This window comes from Poromitra crassiceps, assembly GCF_964638095.1.
Source record: "Poromitra crassiceps genome assembly, contig: HAP1_SCAFFOLD_376, whole genome shotgun sequence".
NCBI classification, from domain to species: Eukaryota; Metazoa; Chordata; class Actinopteri; order Beryciformes; family Melamphaidae; genus Poromitra; species Poromitra crassiceps.
Window position 1 is genome coordinate 73,151 of NW_028152028.1, and position 26,547 is coordinate 99,697.

The window sequence follows — 26,547 nt, forward strand, 5'->3', positions numbered from 1 at the left end:
AAGGGCTAGTTTCCACCTGTAGTCCCATGGCAGGTTGATGTAATCTTGAAAAAGAAAAAAAATAATAGTAGCAAAAAATTAATAGTAGGCTACGTTTAATTAAACGTCTCTTGCCTCGATTCATTGTCTGATGCAAAGCTTCTGTATTGGCTTAAAAGATGTGAGATTGTGAATCCGCAATGTTTCTAAAATAACTTCTTCAAAAACTTCGTTCGGTACGTCCATCTTTTGTTTTGTTGTTTGCCGTTCTGATACTTGGGTCAAATTGTCAAGTTAACGTGAAAGTTGACGAGCTAGAAACGCTGCCCATCCGGTCTAGGGCGGGCTCTAGGCCGGAACCAGGTAGGATGACAAAATGTGGGCGGGAGCCAGGCTCTTTCTCGCCGAGAAGAGCCTGTTGACGCGAGGTTATGCTCTGGGTTAAACGGAGCAGATTTTTGTCCCTTTTCGCTGCACGTCCGTCAGCAGTTACTGCGCATGCGCTGTACCAGACCAGGAAGAGCCGCAGCGAGAGAGAGAGAGAGATCGAAAAAGCTAGACAGGAGAGAAGAGGAGATAAGAGAAATAAAGTAAACACAGAAAGCAGCAGGAGAAAGCAGACAGAGAATAGAGAGCAAACATACAGTAACAAACAAGAGAAAGCAGAGGAGAGCGGGTTGATGAAGTGTGACCGACCAGGAATGAACCAGCTGGAAGCACCGTGAGTAAATACACTCTCACTGACACTGCATGACGTTACATCATTACAACGTTACTACTGACATAGTTACTGACATAAAGAACATTAGAGCCGTGAGTTAACCAGAGGCAAGGCGAGTTTATTTGTAACGTTATAGCACATTTCATACACAGAGGCAACTCAAAGTGCATTACATAAAATGGACACAAAGACAAGAGTAGAGTGTTGCAAGGTAAAATATACGATCCAAAAGGCCACATCGCAAAAATAATTATTATGTTTTTACTTTGTGAGTGAATTCATGTGTTAAATGCACTACTGTGAATGAGAACATCAATAGAGCCTCATTCTCTTCCGATCGCTGCGTCTCAAGACTTCAGCCCGCTTTCCTTCCACTGGAAGGCTTCCAGCCAAAATGTTTTTGGACATCTGTGTCGGGCATTAAACTCACCTTATTTCTGCACTTTGAATGTATAGGTAGGGTCGCATGGGGCAACCTTATATCAGAATATTAGTTGCTCCAAAACGGTATTTGTTTTAAAAGACAAAGTTTGACGAGAATCGAGTCGTGACGCATGCACACTGGCATCATTTCGTCTTCTACAGACATTTGAGCCACAGCCCCCGAATGTGTGACAGCAAAGATTGTCAGAAAGATGGCAGATGTGACACATTGCTCAAATTGCCAGCAACCTTTCGAAAAAAGGCCCAAAAAGGTACAATCGGTGGAAACTTTTAACATGCACTAGCCCAGAACCTCAATACATTTTTTCCAGCATAATCACCAAATGACCAAACATCCGCATTCAAAGCACTTCATACTCCCAGAGCTGGCATAATCGATATAAAAACCACTCATGTGGTGGTTAAGCGTGTCGTACGACGCCGCTGGCCCAGATAATTGCACAGATTTACTTTTCTATAACAGTTTGTGCTTTGCACCATTTATTTCTCTATAACATGTTTATTTGTAGCATCTGGAACTTCATGCTGCTTTTCTTGGCCAGGTCCCCCCCCAAAAAGTATCTTATTTTGAAGCAGCGGTGGCCAGGATTTAGCAGCGGTGGGCCGCCGCTACTAAATGCATATAGAGGAAACCCTGTATCTGTGTCGTTTCACCTTTGATTGAAAAATGATTCCACCTGATTAAAGAAAACATTAACTATGTGATATTGACTGATGCCGTTTTCGGTCATGTCTCATGGTGTACTTAGCTAATCTAATTAGCTCTAACAGAGACTGAGTTGAGCTATATGGAGCTAGCGAATGGGCAGAGCCATGAATGTAGTTGAACTACCAGCAAGCTACTGAAAAATGTAGTTAAACTATGTAGTTCAACTACATGTAGTTCACTACTCCCAACAATGTATGTAAAATACAAAATAAAACAAACAGTAATGTATTCATTTGATGTAGAATGCATAGGACATGTAACTGGTTTAGTTAAACTCGCATTCGGGAATAACGTTAACGTAAGTGGCACGAGGCTCGGAGAGCCTGGTTCTCCCAGAACACACTCACTTAGCGCCAGAACACACTCGATTTGAGAGCGGAACACACCAGGATTGGCCAACGCCAACTCCAGTGCCCAGAACTGTCAAATCACGCGAAGGCCTGCCTCTCAACCCTCTTTAATCTCAGACAGGCAGTATTTTCAGTCTGATAAGTACCGTCCCTCTCCTCCTTTAAAACACCTGTGTGGAAACCAGCAGCTTGTTGGTTTATCTCTTCTTCCAAACATTCATCAACAGTAAGTCCACCAAATAAATTAAAATTAACAACAAAACAATCCATTTGCATCAACGCTGTAAGCTAGCTGCTGCTTTCTGCACAGGTGTTTGTTACAGTTAACTAATGTGATGAGCATATCGGCAGGCTGACGTCTGGCTGACTCAATGAGGACTATTTTTTATCTCGGACTAACACTCGGCAAAAAGTTCATTATTTTGAGAGCAAATGGCCCGAAAATATGAACACCTTTGTTTATAGCTTGTATTTTGTTTTTTATTGTTGTTTAATCGCAATATTACACTCGAGGGTGTGCTTTACTGTCGTTAGTGGCACGACAGTGATGCGGCAGGACCGGGGCGAAACCGAGGTCCGTACTCATCACTGAAGTGCCACTAACGACAGTAAAGCACACTCTCCAGTGTAATATTACTTAAATAACACACAGATAGATAGATTGATTGTACGATTGTACTTTTATACTGTTATAAGCAGTGGTGTAGTCTACCTTTTTTCAGAGGGTATACTGTGACTCTGGTTTCGGCCGGAAGTGGGCGGAGATTCGACCCATTTCTTGTTGTTGTTCCTCCCCAAATTTACAGAATAGCTTCAGCCATCAGCTTCATCTTGCTTCTTCGGTCGCTATTCTGTCTCCTGAAGATTTGTTTGCCGACGGGGAGAAAGCCCCACGTGATAGCCACCCGTCAATCTCTCTCTCTCTCTCTCTCTCTCTCTCTCTCTGCTCAACGCTGTAACACCATTTTATTTTTAAATTCAGTTGACTTTGCCATTTCCCACAGATATTGTCGCGTTTTTCTTTCCTGGCTTGACAGAAAAAGTCTGCCTTCACGCGCCTTGTCGGCTTGAAAATAGAACTCATGTAAAAATCGGCGCAGCTCAGGCGAGGCGTGGGTACACAGAAGGTTCACGTTGAGGCGCCCTGTGTACACAGCCTCATTGACTAAAAAGGACGCCTTTAAAAGCCTGGGTAAAGGCAAGGCTTGGGTGCTGTGTGTGGACGTAGGGTAACACACAGAGCGCACAGGGTGAATTTTATGAATGGAAATTGAAAACGATACGTATCATAGCGCATTTCCCAGTGCGCCAACGCAAATCTGAATAATTTCGCAGTGTGTAGATTGCGTCTACCTGCGTTGCACGTAGACTACACCACTGGTTATAAGTCTCTAACCATTTGTTGCACTGCACAGCTAAAAAAATATATATATCTCAGAAGTGACACAATTTATGCTTTTACTCTGAAGGCAGACCAGCCCAACTTCCTGTCCCATTCCACCTAACGCTGGGCAGACCTTGGCACAGCTACACCTAACTTCCTGTCTGTTGTTTGCTAACTCGCAGTATCTTGACACTGGTAACTGTAGAGGAGGAAATAATTCAGACTCAGACAGAGCGAGGCTGCTATAACATTACAGTCGCTACTCAGCGGTCCCACGTGTTGTTTTGTTGTGATGACATGTCCTAAACGCAAGATTTCACCTTGCAGTGATAATGTTTCTGTGTCCTTCAAACGCATGTGTGTGTCTGTCTCGAGCCTCCTGTCAGCTGAGCCAGAGATTGGCTGAGCTACAAGTAGCGACCTGTATGCTAATGTATAGCAGCTGGCGCTCCACATCTAATGTTATATTTCTTCCAGAGGAGCCGCATAGAAACAAACGGCTGAGGGAGAGAGAGGAGAGGGAGAGAGACTGACGCCGGGATTGCACTGGTTGCATTGCGTTGCGTTGCAGCTGTTCTCCGGTTTTGCTCCGTGCTCTGTGCTGCGGCAACACTAACCGGCTGCGTGCAGAGCACGTCACAGCTCCGCTCCGCCAGACAGCTAGAGGGACGAGACCGACAAGTTCTCATGGTAAAATCGAGCGAGACAATTTGTATGTGGGATAAATACAACAACAAACAGGCAGAAGATCATTGTTCCCAACTGGAGAAGCAGAGGAGGGGTGGACTTGCTTGGTGTTGTCCTTGTAAAAAGGATGTGTTGTGTCATATATTATTTTGTGGTTTTCCACTTCAATTATGAACTTTTCCTCATACATATTTGTCCTCTGGCTTGATATTGAATGCTGTAAACACCTCTGCCCTGTTGATTTCATGCCTGGCTCCGCCCAACTTGCTGCGGCTTTGCTCCGTCATCCGTGAAAAATAGAACCCTTGCGTATCTTTTTCGGAGAGCTCCGGATCGTCGGAGCTGGGACGGAGTAGACACGCAACGCAGCGGAGTAGGTGGGAGTTGACACAATGATTAGAGTGCAAACGTATCGGCTCCGATGCCGTACCGCAGCGCAGACGGACCGAACACGGACCTAGTGGAATGTAGGCGTTAGGGAGAGAGAGATAAGGGGAGAGAGACTGAGGGAGAGAGAGAGGGAGACATTGCACACACGCCAGAGTCCTGCGCGGGTGTGATTTTCAAGACCCGGCGCTCCAGCTCAGAACCGTAGCATTTACAGCGCCAGACACGCCTATTTCCTCATTCATTCAAAGCCAACTACTACTATGTCAGAATCAAAATCCGCATTGGATATTATTAGTCTGTTCCCGAATGACTGTCTAAAGTTCTAAAGTTACCACTTTTATTCACATCAGCCATATATTTGAAGAGCGGTTTCTGCCTCCACGTATCCTACAGCAGCTGAATTCACCCTCTCAATAAACTGCGAGTGGAAGCAATGTGTAATGTCTCAGTCCAAAATCCATATGTATAGACCATTTAGGCTCAACGAATAATAATGATGTCATGATGTGTTTAGTCGCACTGATTGAATAATTCCTATAGGCTATCAAAAAAAAAAGAATGATAATAAAATAAAAAAAGGCTTCTGAACTGAATCGACACGGTAGCCTACGTGCGGGCATAGATTACATTTATAAAAAATAGCCTATTTTGTGGTCACATATATAGGCTATTGTCAGCAGAGTCGCATATCTCCATATTTCATATAATGATGCTGGAAATATGAAGTTCAATCACTTCATACAGGCCAAAAGCAACACAGTTGCAGCTGCAAAATGCAGGAGTAGCCTAGATATGAATGATCTGTGTGCATGGGATCCCATATTAAATTGCTTAGATGTAGTAGGCTATTCTAGCATATGACCATGTCCAACCCAACGTCAGTCTCAGCTCCGTTGCGCACACGGCACCGTGCGCTTTGGAGACGTTTATGTAACCTTTTTATGCGGTTTAGTGATATTTCTCCACTCACCATTCAGCTGCAATCAATCGGCGGGGTCAAACAACGTATCTAGGCTACTTGAGAGCACAAAAATGAATATATAAAAACATATTCCAAAGTGGTAAGTAGGGCTTACGGTAATTTAAATGTAGCCTGCAACAAAGTGCAAGGCTTTAGTCCTTGATTAATTCCACAGGAGCCTTTTTTTTTCTTTTTTCTTTTTCTTTTTCATTTGAATGCAATGTATTTTTCATATGGATATGAATGGTGACTCGCTGTTTCCAGAGAGCTGATTGGTAAGCAGGTGGGTCTTTCATGGGTTTTGATCTTATCCTCTGAACTTAACCTGCTACAAAGCAGGTTAGCTGTAGAGCATATTTAACACATTGACTGCCAGCCGTTTTTTTTTTGCTGTAGGTAGCTTCTGCCAGGCCGTTTTTTGAGGATTCTGGCTCATTTTAAAAGAGCCGAGGATTCTTTTCTGCTTGGAGTTTGTGAACACAAAGTTCAGAAAAGTACTAATAGAATGTGTGCTTTCTCTGTCTAAAAGAGTTAGTTTGTAGAGTTAGTAGTTATGTAGATATTAGCCGTTGAGTACAGCATGGTTTCAGCTGTCTGAGAGTGAAAGCTGAGATAATCGCAGTTTTGTGAAATTCAATCAAACAGGCAGAACAGTCACTTTAACCATTTATTTTTGGCATCAGTGAGAGATCAGACATCCAAACAATATAGTTCCGAACGCCCTCTCCTTCAACTCCTCCCTCCGTGGGCGTGTCTAGTGGCTTTCAGCCTGCGTTTGTCACAAGCGAGTGCTCTGCTGCTGCTGCTGCTGCAGCGAGTTCGAGCAGCCTCCCTCCCTGGCAGCGAGTTTGAGCAGCCTCCCTCCCTGGCAGCGAGTGTGGATAGGTCTCACTCGTCTCTTGGGTTTGAGAGCCCCGATGAAGCCCCGTGCGACTCTAGGCTTATGCAAATTTGCAATCCCCCGTGTGCTGCTGCTGGCGCGGCCCGAGAGCGGCGAGTCTGGTGACTGATGACTGTAAAATCGGCAAGCCATTTCCTTGAGAATGGAGGAAGCAGCCGCGGGAGGCGGCTGCTTTTGGTTGACTTTCTCTCTGTCGGGAGGGCACCGTCGCCACCTAGCTGGTCGGTAAAATAGATTATACACATTCAATACTTCCAATATCTCCATAGGAGACGCGGGGGGCATTGATCCACGTAGCACCGTCAAAAAAAAAAAATCGAACCGCTGGATTTTTTTTGACGTATATATACGTCAGTGGCAGTCAACGTGTTAAGTTGCTATGGTGATCTATCTCGATAAGAAGTTAACTAGCGTCGTGGTACGGCAAAACTAGGATTAAACCTGAAGTTACCTCGCTAAGCCAGTAATCTTGTTTCGTGGTACAGGGCTCAGATCAAGAGACAGATCCTGGATCTGTTTATCCTCCATTCGTGGTATGGGCCTCCGATCACTTGATTTGAGGGACCCATTTTAAAAGAACATTAGAACCCTAAGGTACAACACAGCAACTTGTGTGTGTGTGTGTGTGTGTGTGTGTGTGTGTGTGTGTGTGTGTGTGTGTGTGTGTGTGTGTGTGTGTGTGTGTGTGTGTGTGTGTGTGTGTGTGTGTGTGTGTGTGTGTGGGGCAGTCTGAAGGATGAGGAGGACCAGGAGGAGTCGGTGTGTTGCCGTGATGACGACAACGGGACGAACAACAACAACAACAACCGACGCAAGGTGATGATGTCAGCATGAGTCAGAAGGCTTTCTCTTCTTCTGTGGTTTCATGTTTTAGGGCTGTAGTTAACCAAAGAGCATCTTAGGTAGTGCTGGGCAATTAACTGAAACCAACATTTAGAACCTCTAAACCACTTAATCTTCCTCATGTCAATTCATTGGATTAATTAATTTAATTAATCAAAGCAATTCCCGCAGATTTGGAATTTATAATGCGGAACGAGTCCTGCATGCGTTTGCGGGCCGATGTCTATATATTAGAGCCCGACCGATACTGGATTTTTGAGGCCGATGCCGATACCGATATTAGGGAGTAAAAAAATACAGATATCGATATATCGTCCGATAATATTATTAATTTTTTATCAAATTTTTATCCCCCATTAGTGCTAATTTTTTATTTATTTATCCTGGTTGCTGCTCCACCCTCTGCCGATCTGGGGAGAGCCGAAAACTGGCTCCATGCTTCCTCCGAGACATGGGCAGTTAGCCAGCCGCTTCTTTTCACCTGACAGGGGAAGCTTCACCGGTAGGACATAGCACGTGGGAGGATCACGCTATTCCAACCAGTTCCCCTCGCTCCGAACAGGCGCCCTTAACGACCAGAGGTGGGACCACACAGGGATTCCGTTAGCCGGCAATTGCTGGCTTTTAGCCGGTATTTGTTGCGTGGGCCGGCAAATTGAAAGGTCACCGGCTCAAGTGGCCGGCTGAAAATATGCCAGATAAATAAATTCCTTATATAAAATAGCCTAATATTGTGTGGCCTATAACCTAAGTGATGTTGCCAATAAGCTACGACTTAAATAGAGATTTATTACATCATATGTTTTCTGCCCCCTGTATGTTGAGTGTTGGTGAAAAAGAAAAATATAGCAGACGCTTTCTTTACTGTAGAGCGCCGTTTAAAAGCCGCACAAGCAGCATCAGTCCCGCCGGCCAGCGCTGGACCCGCTGTGAGGAAACACACATGAGGAAACCTAAATGTCAAAACAGACATCCCTTGCTAGGCCAGTCCTTTTTTTAATCGAGATCATGCAATAAGTAGCCTACTTCAGCCGAGGCCAGCAAGACGGCAGCAAAGAAACAGAAGCGTGTCTGCCGCCGTCAAAAGCGAAAGCGACCCGACGTTAGGCTGTCAATTTAGCGGAGGTAAAAAGCATTTTGTCGGCCGAATCAATCAATCAATCAATCAATGGCTCGTGCTTGTTGCCCGATGCTCGTATGATGAGGAGATGAATCAAAATGCTTACCACAAATAAAGCCACATGGGAGCCGAGGACGAGTGCAGGAGAGCTGACGCAGGTGCCGCCAGGTGTGGAGTGGGAGAGATTAAGGTGCGTAGCCTATTGCTGGAGATTCAAGTTGTGCGCTGTCTGCACTCTGCACTGACACTGTTGCACTTATTACTTTTAGCTAACGCTACGTTGTTTTTTCATCAAGGCAATGTCCAGAAAATATGGGTTCATGAGTGTCTGCAAATGCAGATAGATAGGCTATAGGAGCATGCATGCATCTTGTCTGTTTCAATAACGAAAGCGTCCTTACCGAGAACGACGTGCCGACCAATTCAATATTCTTGCTGCGAAATCGGCCTCTTAATGACAACACTGGAATAAATATGATCGACTATAGAGGCTATAAAGAATAGACTATAGAGAAATGAATTGATTCGTTTATTTAGGAAACAATTATTTTATAACATCCTTTTTTTAATAGTGGCCGGTAAATATTCGATACGGCCGGAATTTTTGAACGTTACCGGCTGCACTGGCCGTCTGGGAAAATGTCTAGCGGAATCCCTGGCACCACATCAGCAACCCTCAAATATCAAACACTTGACAAAGATATGAGTTGACATGAATTGAAATGTAATGTAGGCAGGATATTTTACAACTTATTAATAAACTCAATGCAATGAAACAGTAAACTTAACTGTGAATTTAATAATTATAAATAACTAGAAATACAAAAACACAATAGAACAAATAGTTAAGAAAAAATATCAAATATACACAACATGCTGTCTATAACAAAAAAAACAACAAACGGCAATATCGGCGCACCATATCGGTCGGGCTCTACTATATATGTTAAGCCGACGGTGCGGAATGCTGCTGAATTATACAGATGACTGGTCGGACGCATTACACGACGGACCGTTAGCTGTTGTGGCTAGCTCAGGCAGCGGTGTTAGACTCCCCGCTCGGTAAGCAAGCAGCTTGTTGTGACATTCAAAGCAATTCATACTCCCAGAGCTAACGTAATCCATATAAAAAACCTGCATGCTTTATCCGAAATGAAACGTACAGGGTTTGTGTCGGTGCTTGAGTTGAGCTATATGTAGCGGCTGTACAGAGCCATGATCTGTTTGGAGACCAATAATAAAAATGCACACATTTACATAAAAACATCAGTCAACATCAGATAATGTCTTTCTTTAATCTGGTGGAAGCATTTTGCAATAAAAAGTGAAACGACAGATAATGGTTTATAGTGGGACTTTCCATGCCTGTCTATTGACTTAAACGTGCGGTTTGGCCGCTAGGGGTCACTCTCTTGATAGTCTCACGTAGTCAGACCCACCGTCGACGTCAGCAAGCTTCCAGCAACGGAATCATCTATGGCTGGCACTGTAGTCTTGACTACTCTCCTGAAACCTCTCTCAAAACAATGACAAAGGTCGTGTGTTGATGACTCCACTGCCGCAAGGAATTGTGGGATGGCAGCATTAGCTGTGTTAGCTTGCTAGCGCAGAAAAAGCATCTTACTTTCTTCAGTAACTAAGCAACGGATTTTCATCACTTATCAGAATCAGAATCAGAATCAGAAAGACTTTAATGATCCCCGGGGGGAAATTGGGACAGGTTACAGTAGCTCGCACTCAGAACACAACATAGCATAAAATAAACAGTAAAATGTGATAGTAAGCAAAAATAAGCAAAATAAGTAGAGTACGTATAAAGTATATTGAAAGGTGTGACTTGTACTTGCTAACACATTTATGTTTTGGTCACCAGTGACCCCAGAGAAGCTTCATTTAGCCTATGTGGCGGGAGAAAGCTTTGTGAAAGTTTTGTGTCCCCGCTCCTCCTTCAGACCTGCACACCAACAAGAGCGATGAGCAATGTACACACACTTGCCCTGCTGCTGCAGCTTGGTTGGCTGCCTGAATTCCTTTCTTCAATTGGTATATTTAGATTTTGGCCCCTCCTCTCGTCTTGCCGCTTGCGATGTCCTGACGCCAGCTATCCCAGCATGCTTCGCAAGGTGGTGAGCAACGGGCAGCAGCAAGGAAAGGAGGGACCATTTTGAAATCGTTAAGTTAATACTAAAAACAAGAATAATCAAATCAGGCAATTATAAAATATTATAACACGTGATTGGTACATTGATATCGTGTTACATTTATATCCGGCCCTTTGAGGGCAACCATAATGCTGATGTGGCCCGGGATTAAATTGAGTTTGACACTCCTGGACTAGGCGGTGTGCAGGACATCAGAGCTTAGGCATGGACTTGTTCAAAAAGCCACAATTTGACCTTATTCTTAAAAACACCTTGGCTGCTTGTACATTTTAAGTGGAGGGGCAACATGTTCCAGTTTGTAGCCCCGATAAATTTAAAGGAGCACTTACCTAAGTTTGTTTTAAAGCTAGGTACACGCAAGTCAGCATTACTGGCTCTAGTGTTGTGGGAGTGTGTACCACCACTCCTCTGAAAGTGACTGCTGAGATAGTCAGGGGCCCTGTTGTTATAGATGCTATACCTAAGATATCTAATGTTTTCTGTAGGTACAGCCAGCTATGTACAGTATGGGCAGTATCCCGGTTCATTGGACGCATCTCTGTGTGCTGTTATTGCTGCCTGTGTTTATCGGTAGAATGAAAGGTAGGATGGCCGAACGGGACCAAGCAAGCAAACGACCGCTTCATATCACAGAGGGGCGCGAGGGACCAACTCCCATGTTAACCTGTTTGCCTCTCTGTCTGTCTGTCTCTCTACCTGTCTGTCTGCCTGTTTGTCTTTAGACGGTGTCTCCAGGATCAGGGGAGCACCCTCTGCAGTATAACTACACGTTCTGGTACAGCAGAAGAACTCCCAGTCGACCGGCCAGTTCCCAGAGCTACGAACAAAACATCCGACAGATTGGAACGGTGGCTTCAGTATGTAACGTACACACATCATTTATATTTATACATATATTTAAATGTATAAACTCATATAATAAAACATCGGACAGATCAGAATGATGGCTTCGGTACGTACACACAATTTATATTTATACATATATTTAAATATATAAACTAATATAAAAAAACATCAGACAGATCGGAACGGTGGCTTCGGTATTAGGGATGTTCATCAATTATCGAAAATCGATAATTGATCGTTAAGGATTGGAATCGATCCTGTGGCATTTGGATCGATTTTCTAATTATTCAATTTTTTTTTTTTTTTTGGACTAGGTTTGGGTGGAAATCGTTCCTCCTCGCCCCACTCCATTGCACAGCCGACTAACGTGAGGTGGAGCTTCATATAGTCTCTAGTTTTCTGGCTGGGCACGGGCCTTTGTGCCAACAAAACTGTTTTAAACATGGGAAATTCACACCGGCATGCGCCGGGGACAGCAGTGTTGGAGAGGAGACACATTGAAATAAAGAGTTCATTGAGGAGAACACGTTGTCTTTCGTATTTTCTGCCATAGGCATTAATTTTGTAAAAAAATGAAAATATTGAAAATTTTCTAAGTATTAAAGGAGAATTTCGTTTTTTTTAACCTGGACCCATCTCCTGGCATTAATTATGATTTGGCCACTCACGCAGCGATCTCCGCGGCGTTTCTGGCCGTCCTAGCGTTGTTTTGAGATCAATAGCGTCCAAGTCAGTTGTAAAATGGAGCTGACTTGGGGCCAAGTGTGAGCCTGTCTTTCCTGCATCTAAATAGCTATTTTTATTCCCGTTTTCGCCAAATATCATCATAATCTGATCCCTCAAGAACCACCACAGTGATATTTCGCCAAAGGCTGTTTCCTGGAGTCGCACAGGGATCAAATTACCTCAAACGTGATCTCGGTCACCAAGTCTCGTGAAGTCCCGCGATACTTTCCTGCCGAATGGCCAAGTACAGGAGGACGCTTTGCGGTGGTGGTTTTAGCGCAACCTATGTGGGGTTTGGCATAACCTTCGTTATTTCGAATCCCACATAGGTTACGCCAAACCCCACATAGGTTGCGCTAAAACCACCACCGCAAAGCGTCCTCCTGTACTTGGCCATTCGGCAGGAAAGTATCGCGGGACTTCACGAGACTCCACTCTCTTCTATCATCTGCAAAAAAAAGTTTATTGATCCCATTTTCCGTTCTTTAGTTATGAGCCGGAGAAGATAGGCTGTTTTGAGCAAAAAGACACTTTTCAAATTAGAAGCTGAGTTATTCCACCTTTTGTGAAATGCAGCATTTCAAGCACATTCTGAGTCTGAAGATAATATTTTCTGATGTAGTGACGTGGTGTAGTTGTGTGGTGCATGCGTGCCCCACCCCCCTCTCCCCCCCTCAGCTGCAAACTCCTCCCCACACGCACCCAGTCTATTTTCGGAGGGCTCAGTTTTTTTGCGCCGGCTCCCAGCGCGACAAGGAAATGCCAAACCGGACTGGAGGGAAAGGTTTGGCCCTTCGGCGTCGGGTGCTGCCTTTCTGGCGGCTAATCGTGTGAAGAAACTATGCAGACAGACAGACAGAGGCAGAGGAGCTCAGTTGTGTGCGCGGATTGACTGCTGTTGGCAGCCAGCATCAGCTGCAGTCAGAGTGCAGTCAGAGCCATCTATATGGCTCTGGCTGCAGCATGAGCGGTTTCTCTTTGATCACGGAGGTTTTTCCTGCAGTTTTCCGGACCTTCCTCTAATCTGGAGAGCACTGTCGCCACCTAATGAGTCCGTAAAATAGGTTATACACTTCCAAAAGCTACAATATTTGTACAGGAGATCCAGGAGGCTTTGATCCACGTCCCACCGTCAAAAAACGCATTTGACGTCGATCGACGTCCGTGGCACTCTACGTCACTATTTACTTTGACGTCGATCGACGTCCGTGGCACTCAATGAGTTAATATGATCGATAATCGATAATTGATCGTTAATTTTCACCGATTATCGATTTTGGAAAATTTTCAAAATGAACATCCCTATTCGGTATGTACCCACATATACTCATACATATATTTAAAGGTGTATGTGGTATTAAAATAAAATAAAAAATAAATTTGTTACCTTGCTCTACTTTCCGAAAGCCTGATATAGAGTGTTTGATCATTAACATGGGTCCTCCGCTCTGCAGTATACAGAATAGAGATGCGCGGATGAGCTTTTATGCCATCCTAATCCACGTGTATGCATGAACCAACCGCCCGCCTGTTCAGTCCACCACTTGCCCTCATGTAGCTTACTCGGCTAATGCTATAGCTTTAAGTTTAGTTTACTGGATTGCCTCATTGTATGGGAAAATACAAACACGTCTTCTCTTCAAACACTTCTTTAGCGGAGACTCCTTTTTGAGGGTGACATCATTGACCCATATATGGACCAAAAGTGGAGCCTAGCGACCTAGCACATGGCTATTGTTTTGTTTGAAAAATGTAGCTTAAAATACGTTCATAGACTAGAGAACGTAAGCACCAAGTGCCGCGAGGGGCGTCATCCAGAGCAGGAATACCACGGTCAAACAGACAGTGCGGTGGATGCCCCACAGTTTGGCTGTAATGCCCCTTCTAAAATTAACTCTCCACATGGCCAGTTTGGCATTCCCTGGTTTGAACTGGCCACGGTGCCCCCTTAAAAGAAAGTTGTGGATCTCCTCCTTTAAAATTACATGCAACGCAGTAAACAAACTCACGTTTCCCTCAGTCACTCACTCACCACTCATCATGCTCGACATCAGTAGTGTGAGATTCATCCCACTCCCGCAAATATGTAATGTAGCCTACGTAAATACAGCTAATTATTAATTTAATTCACAGGGAGAAACTGTTGTACAACAGGTAATTTGCTCTAATGACCCGGGTTGAGAGCATAAAAAACGCTAGCAGTAGCATTAGCCTGCATGAGGGGTTTTACTTCGTTTCGAACTCGAGCTCTCACTCTAGTGCCATATTCACTGCGTACGCAGCCCACTGGAAGACTGTTATTTTTGCTCAAAAAATGACCTTTAATATAAAACCGACCACCCACCAGTAGGTGGCGTGGGGCCCCCTGGGGCTGAGGCGGCCACCCCCGTGACTACGTCACGCCCGCTCAGTCCAGGGATAGCCACTCATCGTTCTTCCAGCCGCGCTGAGGACGTGTTATTCAGAAGCTCTGTGTTAGCTCAAGTTTGCGCTCTTAAAAGCTAGGCTAATTCCATCTTATTTTGTCCACCTCGAGAGGTTTGTGTGGACGAGATTCTTCAGGCTTCGGGGACCCGATCCTGTTCTCTTCACCAGCGGCGTCGGAACAAGTTCATCTAAAGCTAAGAGTGTCTTGCTTTGCAGTTAACACCTGTATAAATAGCTACCGCCGTGTAGCGTGCTTCGTCTTCCCCAGCTGGGGTGGTGATAGTGATAGGCTTGAGAGCTAACTAAGGTCTGCTCTCAAAGTGTGAAAGCTAGCTTGCATACGTGCGAATAGCGTATTACTGTTTTAGCACAGAACAATAGGCTAACTTAGCAGGCTGCGTCCGCGGACGGGGTAACGCACCCAGTTGTTGTGTAGATAGCTAGCTTGCACCCGTGCAGTTAGTATCTTGTGTGCAGGCTACCTCCGTGTAGTTCACTCCGGCTGGAGTAACGTTAGAGAGAGTAGTAGCTCAAGAGCTGTGCTCTCAGTTAATAACTAGATAGCTAGCTCGCATCAGTGCGGCTAGCATCTGGCCATATTGTGCGTTAGCTTCTGCTACCACCCGCTTATCGTTGCACGTGCAGGTTCGCTAGCCTCAGGGCGGCTTGCTGCTTAGCTTATAAGGTAAAACCTCCGCTAATTCCTGCTACAGCCTGCGGGTGCTTGCTACGAGTTAGCTTCTTAACTCGTGCAATGAGCCAGGCGGCTGCCATGAGAAAGGGGGGGGGGACAGCCAGGAGCTGTGAGATGTGCGATGCTACGCTGGCTGGTTACGATCAGCACGATAGCTGTGTGTTCTGCCTAGGGCATGAGCACGCTGCACAGGCATTGCTGGAACCTACATACTGCTTGTAGTGTAGCTATTACTGGCGTTGTCCCCGGAGGGGGCGCTCTGAGATATTAGCTGAGCGAATACGCTAGCTAGGTAAGCTCGCTCCACACGAGTGTGTTAGCCGCTTCTCTCAGTACTTACGCCATCTTAGCCAGCTTTGCTTGTCTGCTAAGTGTTGCTTTGCCCCCGTGCAAATAGCATCTACTAGATTGTAACTTCCTGAGGAGTTTTTTTCTGAGATTGACTAGTTTCACGGGCCGCTGGCTTTCAGCTTGCGGTGGTAGAGGCTCGCTGCACTGGCTTGTGCGCAGGCTTGTGTTAGCGCACGCTTGTCTCTCAGTGCTTACGCTAGCTTAGCTAGTGGCTTGTTCTCTCGGGTTAACAGGTTGTGGGTATTGTTGCCTTCCCTTCGGGCTGGGCTATTGCCGTTACCGTTGCACGCACACGTTCGCTAGCCTCCGGGTTGCTTACTGTCTAGACTGTGCTTCATGCTAGTTTGCTAGCTTGCTTAAAACGGTACTCCCGCTAACAGGGTGCGGCCTGCGGGAGCTTGCTATTTTAGTGATTAGCTTCCTGCTTTCTCTTGTGCTACTGAGCAGGGAAAGTCAGCGAGGGGATGGGCCTTGTGTAAAACTACATTGGCCGAGTATGAACCGGCATGATAGGTGCGTGTTCTGCCTTGGGCATGAGCACGCTGCACAGGCGCTTTGAGCCCTCGGTCTTGCAGCTGCTGAGCTATCTTCAAGATGGCCGTGCTGCGTCTTAGAGCTTCGCTCTCCTTAAGGAGGACATTCCTCCCAGCGGTACATAGGGATGGGTATCGTTAAGGAATTAACGATACTAGTACTCTTATCGATACTCCTTATCGATCCGGTACTTTAACGGTACTCTTATCGGTACTTTTTGTTATTTTTAACTCATTCACCGCCAGTTTAGGACTGCCAATATTTAGCACAGGCCAAAGATTTTCATAATTGTTGGTCATCTTTCAAGACCCACAGTAAATTATCTATTAGCTCCAGAGTGATTTGCAATACCTCAAAATGAAGATGTACGTCTCTGGGTTCACCAGGAAAAAAAAAGTGAGCTTTTAGCATGTTCTGTACTCTACTTATAGCCATTTATATACACCCTGTTTTCCCCCAAAATGTCTCTCTGAGAAAAGAAATAGCAGAAAATGGCATTTATGTACAGCACACAATATCATGCAGAACTCGCTCTCAATTCTTTTATTTTGAACTGTATTGACATCAGACATGTAAATATTATTCATTATGACACAAATGACAAAAAAAAAATATATATATATATATATATGAAGTGCTTTTTTTACATTCAACAATACAGTTTGCTCAGTGTGAGTGAGTGTACAGACAGACACACAGACAGACAGACAGACAGACAGACAGACACATACAGACACAGACACAGACACAGACACACACACACACACACACACACAGAGAGAGAGTTCTGTCCACAGCTGCCTGCAGCTAGATCGCACCTCCTTCCCCCTCCTTCCCCATCAGCGTTTTCCTCCTCTCGTTCGGGCTGGGAGTGGGACGAATGCTGCGACACGAGTCACACGACACAGGAACGGGTCCGCGGCTTGGCTTTGGGACCAGGCGCTGCTGGAACCGGATCGATCATGTTCGTCACGGGTTTGACTAGGCAATCCAGGTTCGCCCTGCAGCAAGGCAGCAGTGCAGCGCGCCGAGAGGCGTTTCAATGGCGTTTTTTCCTCTGTACAAGGAAGCGCGTTTCTCTGTTTTTCCTCTTTTCCTCCTTCTTTCTCGTTTCAAACAACAGCTGCGGTATGTGTTTGATAACGTGCTGTCGGCTACCCTTTGAGGATAGGGACCAGATGACATGTCAGAGGCTGGGAAAGTGTTTGCTGCACGCGCTGCTCTAATAAAACCAAAAACACGTCAAACACGTCTTTGGCGTGGATGGCTATTTCTGATAAGACGTCAAAGACGTCTTTGGCGGTGAATGAGTTAAGAGAAAAAACCCAGAAAAAAATGGGACTGGTTGTTGTCGGTTCTTTTTGTTATTTTTAAGAGGAGAAAGGGGGGAAAAAGGGACAAATTAGGAATAGAAATTGCTTTATTTCCTCACATGAGTAGCAAACTGCAGCAACAGCATACAGTGGGACTGGGCTGGTTCATTGTAGCTGCAGGCTCAGCTTTAACAAAAAAAGTTGCAAAATCTTAATGGGTGCGTTTTTATTATTAATGTAAATATCCTAAAATATCCTTCTACCACACTGTGCCAATACAGTACCAACATTCAGCTAGGGAAACTGAAAGCATAATAAAAATAAAGCAAGACAGTATCTGTCTGCTGCACTTCCCCCCAAATCACTAAATATCCCCCCCTGCTCTGAAAGTAACATGTCTGAACGACAACTGAGATGATGAGTTGATGACCGTCACCTGACGATTTATATCAGACTGGATTTATGATGATTAACACACCCAAACCGTTGGGAAATGTTTTACACTCTTGTCTTAATCATTACCACGTTCACATTATGTATTATGTTACCTGATGAGGTAGACTGGGTAACAGCAGCCGTGGCATCATTGACAGGAGATGATGGAGGGCGAGCTAGCTTGTCAAAAACGGTGCATTTCTCCGTTTGAATGTGATGCACTTTGGCTAAGTGTTTAGACAAATTGCTCGTGTTTCCACCTTTACTAGGTTTTATTGCACTTGTGACAACGTGAATTCTCACCATCGACTCGAGTGAAGTACAACCACACTTTAGACCGCTTCGTTCTTTCAGCCATTCTTAACGTGTGCTCTGCTCAGTTGCATGTCTATCTGCCTGCCTGCCTTCCCTGTTCCCTGCATGTGTGGTGTGTGCTGTAAGGCACGCCCCCAGCCCCTCCCCTCTCCTCTCTCAGTCCTACTCCTCTCATCTTGGCTGCAGGCAGCAGCTGTGTCTCTCTCTGATGGAGAGCGCAACGCGGAAAAGATTATCCCTTTTCTCGTTCGGAAATCGCAAAAAACACATCATAAGCCTGTCTTACGGAGTTGGTGAGATAAAATGTGCAAGATAACGTAACGTTTATTTAGCAATTATATAGCCTATAGAGGAAATCTATTTTCTTAATTTCTCCACTCCAGACAGTACCGATAAGAGAACCGTTAACGTGAAAGCTTATTGATCCTCCGGTATCCCGAAATCCGGCCCCGGGGCCAGTTTGATACCGGGTCTCGGTACCCATCCCTAGCGGTACACCTCTCGAGAGAAACGTGTCCGTTGAATCTCTCCGGCCTGTCGTGGGTGAAGCCCCTGCTGCTCAGGGCGAACAGGGCCAGGGGCCCCGGTCCGAATTAGATGAGCAGTCTGGAGTTAGAGCGGGGCAAATTCCCCGGGTACGACCCCCTAGTCGAGATCGCCCAGGAGGAGGTTCCCGATAGGGAGGAGGCTTGGGACGGTGCTAGCGCCGTCACTGCGGAGGTGGAGGCTCGCGCGGAAACGAGCGAGCCCTTCAAGGGAGCAGTTCGTGGGGTGATGCCCAGGGCCGCAGCTAAGCTGGGCATTCCTGGGCTGAGCCACCCCAGCCCCTCGATCAGTGCTACAGGGGTGCTCTTCAGGTGTGGCAGGCATCTCGCCCGCTGCGTCGCATGCCGCTAACATGACTCCTTGGTCTACAATAGACGTACCGCCCCTTGCTGGCGCTAAATACCTGAGGACCTCCTTCCTGGGAAAAGCTTACGAGTTTGCATCCTGCCGTTGGCGTGTTCTTGAGCCCACGGACCTTCGATGTGTGCGTGGAGACAGCCCCGGCTCCCTTCCGCTTGAGTGGGATTTGCGTCTTCCTATATCTCGACGATGCTCTCATAGTGGCGGACTTGAGGGTCCGCGCTATGGAGCATGCCAGGGCGGTGACAGATCACCTGCAGACCTTGGCGTTTTTGGTGAACTGGCAGAAGAGTTGCCTTGTCCCAGCGCAGGTTGCAACCTTCCTGGGGCTCGAGCTGGACTCTCAGGCCATGCTGGCATGCCTCTCGCCGGAGTGACAGGCGTGCACCATGCGGGCGGCAAAAGGGCATTAAGTCTGGGTCTCTCCGTGTCAGTGCATCAGTGCACGGTCACGTTGGGACTTATGGCCTCAGCGGTGGATGTGTTCTCGCTGGGATGGCTATACACCCGCCCCTTCCAGATCGGGCTTCTCAGATATCACCTGGACCAGGCCAGGGACCATTATCGCAGGATTCCTCTGACGTTCCGGCCCGGCGGGCATTGAGCAGGTCGGCGGGCCCCCGTTACCTCTCAAGAGAGGCACTCTGTTGGGCTGTGTCCTGCTCAGGTTGGTCATTCGTACCGACGCCTCCCTCTGGGGGTGGGGTGCAGTGTTCAGAGGCCGCTCGGCGTACGGCCGGTGGGGAGCTCACAAGCTTCACCACATAAACGTGCTAGAGCTGGAGGCGATTCGCCTGGCTCTGCTTCACTTCCAACGGCTGATACATGGGCACCATGTTCTGATCCGTTCGGACAATACAGCAGCGATCGCCCACCTGGACAAACAGGTCCGCGGCGCTGAACCAGTTAGCGGCGGGGATTCACCTGTGGGCGTATCCCCGTCTCCTTTCTCTGTCACATGCCTGTCTGCATGACTCATGCTGTGCAGGCGGTGTGGGGAAGGCCACAGGAGGCCAAGCCGCTTGCGCTAACATGGCTCCGTGGTCTACAATGGACATACCGCTCCTTGCTGGGGCTACACGTCCAGCAGGGGCATCAGCTCGCCAAGGTCTGGGCTCAGTGCCAGCCTTTGGCTTGTAGCTCTAAGGACAAGCCCGCCATCCTCGGTGGGCGTATCCCCATTTCTTTCGCTGTCAGCGATTCATGTGCTAGGCCGGCGGATTTCAAAGGGCTGCTGTCTCAGGGCAACTCGCGTCAGACAGGGTGGGGCCTCCACCCTCAGGTGCACGCTTGGCCCCAGGACGGGCGCTATGCGTTCCCCCTGATCCGACAGGTGCGGGGGAACAGCGCCTGCGGCTCTTGTGTGGCCCCATTTGGCCCAAGCAGATATGGGTTGCGGACCTGATCTCCCGGGCGCAAGGTCCGCCCTGGGCGTTGCCAGTGCGGGCGGATCTTCTATCCTAGGCGGAAAGGGAGGTGCTCCACCCCTCCCCCAGCAGGTGGAGGCTAGCAGTCTGGCTCCTGAACAGGACCATTTGCTAGCCCAGGACTTGCCCGATAATCTGGTGTGCACTATTCAGAGTGCTAGGGCTGCTTCGACCCGCTCTCAGTACACGTACAAGTGGCGGGTCTTTTCGCATTGGTGCACGGACAAGGGTGTGGATCCAGTGAACTGTGGTGTGCGACCAGTTCTCTGCTTCCGTCAGAGTCTGCTTGACGGAGGCCAGTCCCCGCAAGTCGCTTAAGGTGTACGTAGCCGCGATTTCTGCTTGCCACATGGGAATTGAGGGGAGCCCCGTGGGGGCGTTCCCTCTGGTCTCGCTCTTCATGAAGGGAGCGCGTAGGTTGCGCCCATCGTCGCGGTGCGTCTTTCCCAAATGGGACTTGGTTACGGTGCTGGACGGGCTCGCAGGTCATCCGTTTGAGCCCTTGGACTCCGCCGATTTCTGTCTTTAAAGACTGCGCTGCTGCTGGCCTTGTCGTCAGGAAAGAGGGTTGGTGACCTGATTGCCCTCTTGGTGCAGCAGGCCTGTATGGTTTTTGGGGGTGATGGGCGCATGGTTACGTTGCGACCTAACCCGGCTTCTCAACCTAAGAATATTAATGCCAGCTTTAGGTCATAGGCTTGTCAGCATGCTGTCCCCCGCCGTTCAGTTCGGGCGAGGAGAGGCACTTGCACATTAGGGGTGTCAAAAATAATCGATTATAAGATGCATCGCGATGCGGACGTGCACGATTCTGCATCGATTAACAAATATCAAAAATCGATTATTAACACGTTCACTGCCAATGACGAGTTGAGTCGTCAAACACAATCCAACCGTTCACTGCCAATGACGAGTTGAGTCGTCAAAAAAAATATATATTTTTTTTGACGGTGCTACGTGGATCAATGCCCCCCGCGTCTCCTATGGAGATATTGGAAGTATTGAATGTGTATAATCTATTTTACCGACCAGCTAGGTGGCGACGGTGCTCTCCCGACAGAGAGAAAGTCAACCAAAAGCAGCCGCGGGAGGAAGCCAGCCATTCTCAAGGAAATGGCTTGGCGATTTTACAGTCATCAGTCACCAGACTCGCCCGAGAGCGGCCGCGCCAGCAGCAGCACACCAGGATTGCAAATTTGCATAATAGATTATGGGTGAAACACACTTTGAAACGCCCGCAGAAAGGCCAGAATCGCACGCATTCCGAAAACCCAGAAACGAACGAGCCTCATTCTCATACTGTAGGCGGGGACGCTTTCGCGCTGCTGCGCACGGGCGCACGGCGGTGGGGGGTTCCAGAAATGGACTGGGTGGGCAGCATAAAGCCTAGAGTCGCACGGGGCTTCATCGGGGCTCTCAAACCCAAGAGACGAGTGAGCCCTATCCACACTCGCTGCCAGGGAGGGAGGCTGCTCAAACTCGCAGCAGCAGCAGCAGCAGAGCACTCGCTTGTGACAAACGCAGGCTGAAAGCCACCAGACACGCCCACGGGGGGAGGAGTTTGAAGGAGAGGGCGTTCGGAACTATATTGTTTGGATGTCTGATCTCTCACTGATGCCAAAAATAAATGGTTAAAGTGACTGTTCTGCCTGTTTGATTGAATTTCACAAAACTGCGATTATCTCAGCTTTCACTCTCAGACGCTGAAACCATGCTGTACTCAACGGCTAATATCTACATAACTACTAACTCTACAAACTAACTATTTTAGACAGAGAAAGCACACATTCTATTAGTACTTTTGTGAACTTTGTGTTCACAAACTCCAAGCAGAAAAGAATCCTCGGCTCTTGTAAAATGAGCCAGAATCCTCAAAAAACGGCTTGGCAGAAGCTACCTACAGCAACAACAAAAAAACGGCTGGCAGTCAATGTGTTAAAAAAAAAAAAAAAAATTTTTTTTATAATAAAATAAAATAGAATGTAAGTACATGCAGTTGTTTATTTTAATTATGGATCATAATACAATGCAATTCCAAATGCACTTTTATTTTAAAAGTAGCCACACAGTGAGAAAAAAGAAAGTGAGAAAAAATAAATCATGTATTGCGGAAAAAGTGATGCATCGATTTAAGATGCATCGCGATGCATCGTGATGCATCGTTTAATCGAATCGAATCGAATCGTTGACAGATGAATCGTAATCGAATCGAATCGTGAGGCCAGTGAAGATTCACAGCCCTATTGCACATGCTGTGCCCCGTAAGGGCGCTCTCGGCCTATGTGGCCAGGACGCGTTCATTACGCACTACAAACCAGTTGTTGGTCTGTTTTGGGCAGAAGGCCCAGGGTGGGCCCCTTTCCAAGGATCGCTTATCACACTGGATAGTGGAGGCGATTGCTTTGGCATACTCTGCCATGGGTAAGGTACCCCCGGAGGGTATCAAGGCGCATTCTACGCGAGGCGTTGCGACATCTTCCGCGTTGTTGTGTGGTGTTTCGGTGGAGGACATGTGCGCTGAGGCCTCATGGTCCTCTCATCACACGTTTGTTAGGTACTACAGCCTCGACATGTCTGGTTCGCATTTCGCGCATGCGGGCGGTACTGTCAGTGGCAAGAAGGTAGTATCGTTGCCGCTCCAAATGTCATATGGTCGGGCATGAACGTTTGCCATGTGGCCGTGGTTCACCGATGCCTCTCGGGTCGCTCTGAGGGGTGCTCCCGGCAGCAAGGGCGGTTGAATTTGGCACTAGAGTGAGAGCTCGAGTTCGAAAGTGAGAAGGAGAGCTCTCACTACCCAGCCTTGCTGCGTCGATGCGTCGTTGGTTGCGTCGATTCTCAGCGGGCTGGAAGAAGGAGTGACTATCCCTGGACTAAGCGGGCGTGACGTGGTAATTCCCAAACCATTACCATTTAAATAGCAGACATTGTGAGGCGTTTAGAAGACATGTGTCATTTGTAGCTACAGAAAATAACCTGGGTACACTCAGTATATTTACAAGCACAGTTGAGTCGAGCTATGGTTATAGCTTGATTAGGCTACTGTATTTACTCGGACTACTGTCATTGTCCCAGTTTACAAGCACGGGTGGGAAATTGATTTTTTATGGAATCATGTTGCCTCATATGCATTCTTTCCCCCGCAGGCTCTGCCAATTCGAACAACTGGTAGCAACAAGTCTCTTAATAATGCAGCTATTTCGTTAAAAAAGATGATATAATTATACAAACATTTCCCCTCAAAATGATCACTTCTGGCCCATAATAGTGTGGCAGTGTGTTTATGTTGAGAGACGCTGCGCCCTGTGTGTATTTTAGTGATAGGACATTGTTTTGCTGTGTTCTGTGTTTATGTGGTCGAGCGAGGTTGTGTTTTTGTGGAGAGAGCGCGGATAAACCTTTCAAACGCAGGGATGGTCACATAACACAAAGCTGCCCCTTGTTAGCTCAATACAGTTGAAACTAAGATATTCCATTACAAAAATATTTTTTCTAGACACAGCTACTACTACATCAACGAACTTCAGCTTAGCTTTAGCTAACATGGCCGCTAACATACAGTAACAGTTTTAGACGCTGTTCGACTTCCGGGTCAAAGAACATTAGCGCATGCGCTGATCGCCTCGTCCAGTTCCAGTCCGATTGGCCTGTATACATGCAGGAGTAGATCGACTCCCAATCGCATTATCTGGGTGTGTTAGTCGGACTTTTATAACTTCGATTTCAGTCGAGCTAACATGTTTACATGCATTTCAAAAGTCCGGTTTTAGGCGGACTAACGCAATCATTTGATTTTTTTAAGTGCATGTAAACATATTCACTGAACATGTAGTCTCGCTAGCCAGCCTCCTCTCCCTTCCGTCCGAGGAGTCTCTTCTGTCCGAGGAGTCTGGCGCCGCAGGTCTCAATAGTGGGCGGCGCTTAGTGGCAGTGCCCATGGAAAATAGTTTCAAACAATCCAACTTGCTGTTTTCAGCGTGTAGCAACGAGCTAGCGTGTAGGTTTCTGCCGTTAGCTTGCTAGCTAGTTAGCGTTGTTGTTTTCACTGAGGCAGCAGGGCACTATTTACAGCGACACACAGGGAGGAGGGAGCGGAAGCCGTTCTGATTGACATGGTCGGAGCCAATGACCGAGCTTCTTAACTCATTCACCGCCAATGACGTCTTTGACGTGTTATCAGAAATAGCCCTCCCCGCCAATGACGTGTTTGACGTGTTTTTGTTTTTATTACTGCAGGGCGTAGTTTAAACACTTCCCCAGCCTGTCACATGGTATCAGGTCCCTATCATCTAAGACAACACGTGAACAAACACATACCGCAGCTGTTGTTTTGAAATTGAGCAGGAGGAAAAGCAGAAAACTGGTAACGCTTCCTTGTGCAGACAGGAGAAACGCCATTGAAACGCGCCTCGGCGCGCTGCACGAGCTGGAGTCGCCTTCCTCTGTGCCAGCCGGGAGAAAGTAATCAAGAGATGTGTTTGATCATCGGAGGAATGAGGAAATGATCGATCAGTTTGCGAGGGCGGTGAGGACGTGTTGAATAGCCGAGGGGAAAACGGGAACGATCAGATAGCAGGGGATATGACAGGGAGACATGGACGAGGAAGGGTGCAAAATAAACACACAACAGCAAGGCACAAGGCAGAAGCGGGAGTCAGAGCAGCCCGCTGTCCTTTCTCAAGAGCTATTCAGTTGGTTCATGTAATCGCTGGGCTGCATGCCCTCCAGTGTTGCTCCTGGCCAATCCCAGCGCCACAGGGCGTGGTTATTGCTTATCATATGTGGGGTTAGAAATCTAAAAGGGGGATCGTGTGTGTGTGTGTGTGTGTGTGTGTGTGTGTGTGTGTGTGTGTGTGTGTGTGTGTGTGTGTGTCTGTCTGTCTGTCTGTCTGTCTGTCTGTCGGTGTGTCTGTCTGTCTGTCTGTCTGTCTGTCTGTCTGTCTGCACACTCACTCACACCGAGTAAACTGTATTGTTGAATGTAAAAAAAAAAGCACTTCATGTGTATATATATATATATATATATATTTTTTTTTGTCATTTGTGTCCTAACGAATAATATTTACATGTCTGATGTCAATACAGTTCAAAATAAAAGAATTGAGAGCGAGTTCTGCATGAGATTGTGTGCATAAATACATAAATGCCATTTTCTGCAATTTCTTTTCTCAGAGAGACATTTTGGGGGAAAACAGGGTGTATATAAATGGCTATAAGTAGAGTACAGAACATGCTAAAAGCTCACTTTTTTTTCCCTGGTGAACCCAGAGACGTACATCTTCATTTTGAGGTATTGCAAATCACTCTGGTGCTAATAGATAATTTACTGTGGGTCTTGAAAGATGACCAACAATTATGAAAATCTTTGGCCTGTGCTAAATATTGGCAGTCCTAAACTGGCGGTGAATGAGTTAAGCGGGGAGCGGAAATCCGGCAGCGTCTGAAATCGACGCTACCAATGGGAGAGCAGAGTAGAGCAGGGGAGGGTTTATCCCAGTTATGGAGACCTGCGGCGCCAGACTCCTCGGATGGAAGGGAGAGGAGGCTGGCCAGCGAGACTACTGAACATGTAACTAACTTTGCAGTCTGACTAGGGATGTTCGATATTGGCTTTTTTACCGATATCTGATATCCGATAATGTCCAACTCTTAATTTCCGATACCGATATCAACCGATATCAACCGATACCGATATAAGCGGGCTTTTTTTCCACCAAAATTTCACGTAACAAGTTACATAATGTAGCTTAATGTAGCTGAAGAGTTTAATATGCATGTTGTGTTAAAGTTGTAAGTGTTAGAGAAGCGAGCTTGTGACCAGAAGGTCGTCGGTTCAATCCCCGGGACTGGCAGGATAAATCTGGGTGGGGAAAGTGAAAAGGCAGCGCTTGCCCCTCCCTCATTACCACCACTGAGGTGCCC

The 26,547-nt window shown here is 46.8% G+C and overlaps 1 protein-coding gene across 2 annotated transcripts in view; it reads left to right on the forward strand.

Annotated features, from left to right (window-relative positions):
- The first annotated feature begins 501 nt into the window (after positions 1-501).
- Positions 502-26,547, forward strand: part of LOC310771132 (eukaryotic translation initiation factor 4E type 2-like) — a 95,365-nt gene continuing 69,319 nt past the window's right edge. For both annotated transcript variants that reach the window (XM_083663796.1, XM_083663795.1), the window contains exons 1-3: positions 502-700; positions 7,255-7,342; positions 11,374-11,508. In XM_083663796.1, coding sequence (XP_083519922.1) covers positions 660-700; positions 7,255-7,342; positions 11,374-11,508 — 264 coding nt within the window. In that variant the 5' untranslated portion in view covers positions 502-659. The remainder of the gene's footprint in view (positions 701-7,254; positions 7,343-11,373; positions 11,509-26,547) is intronic.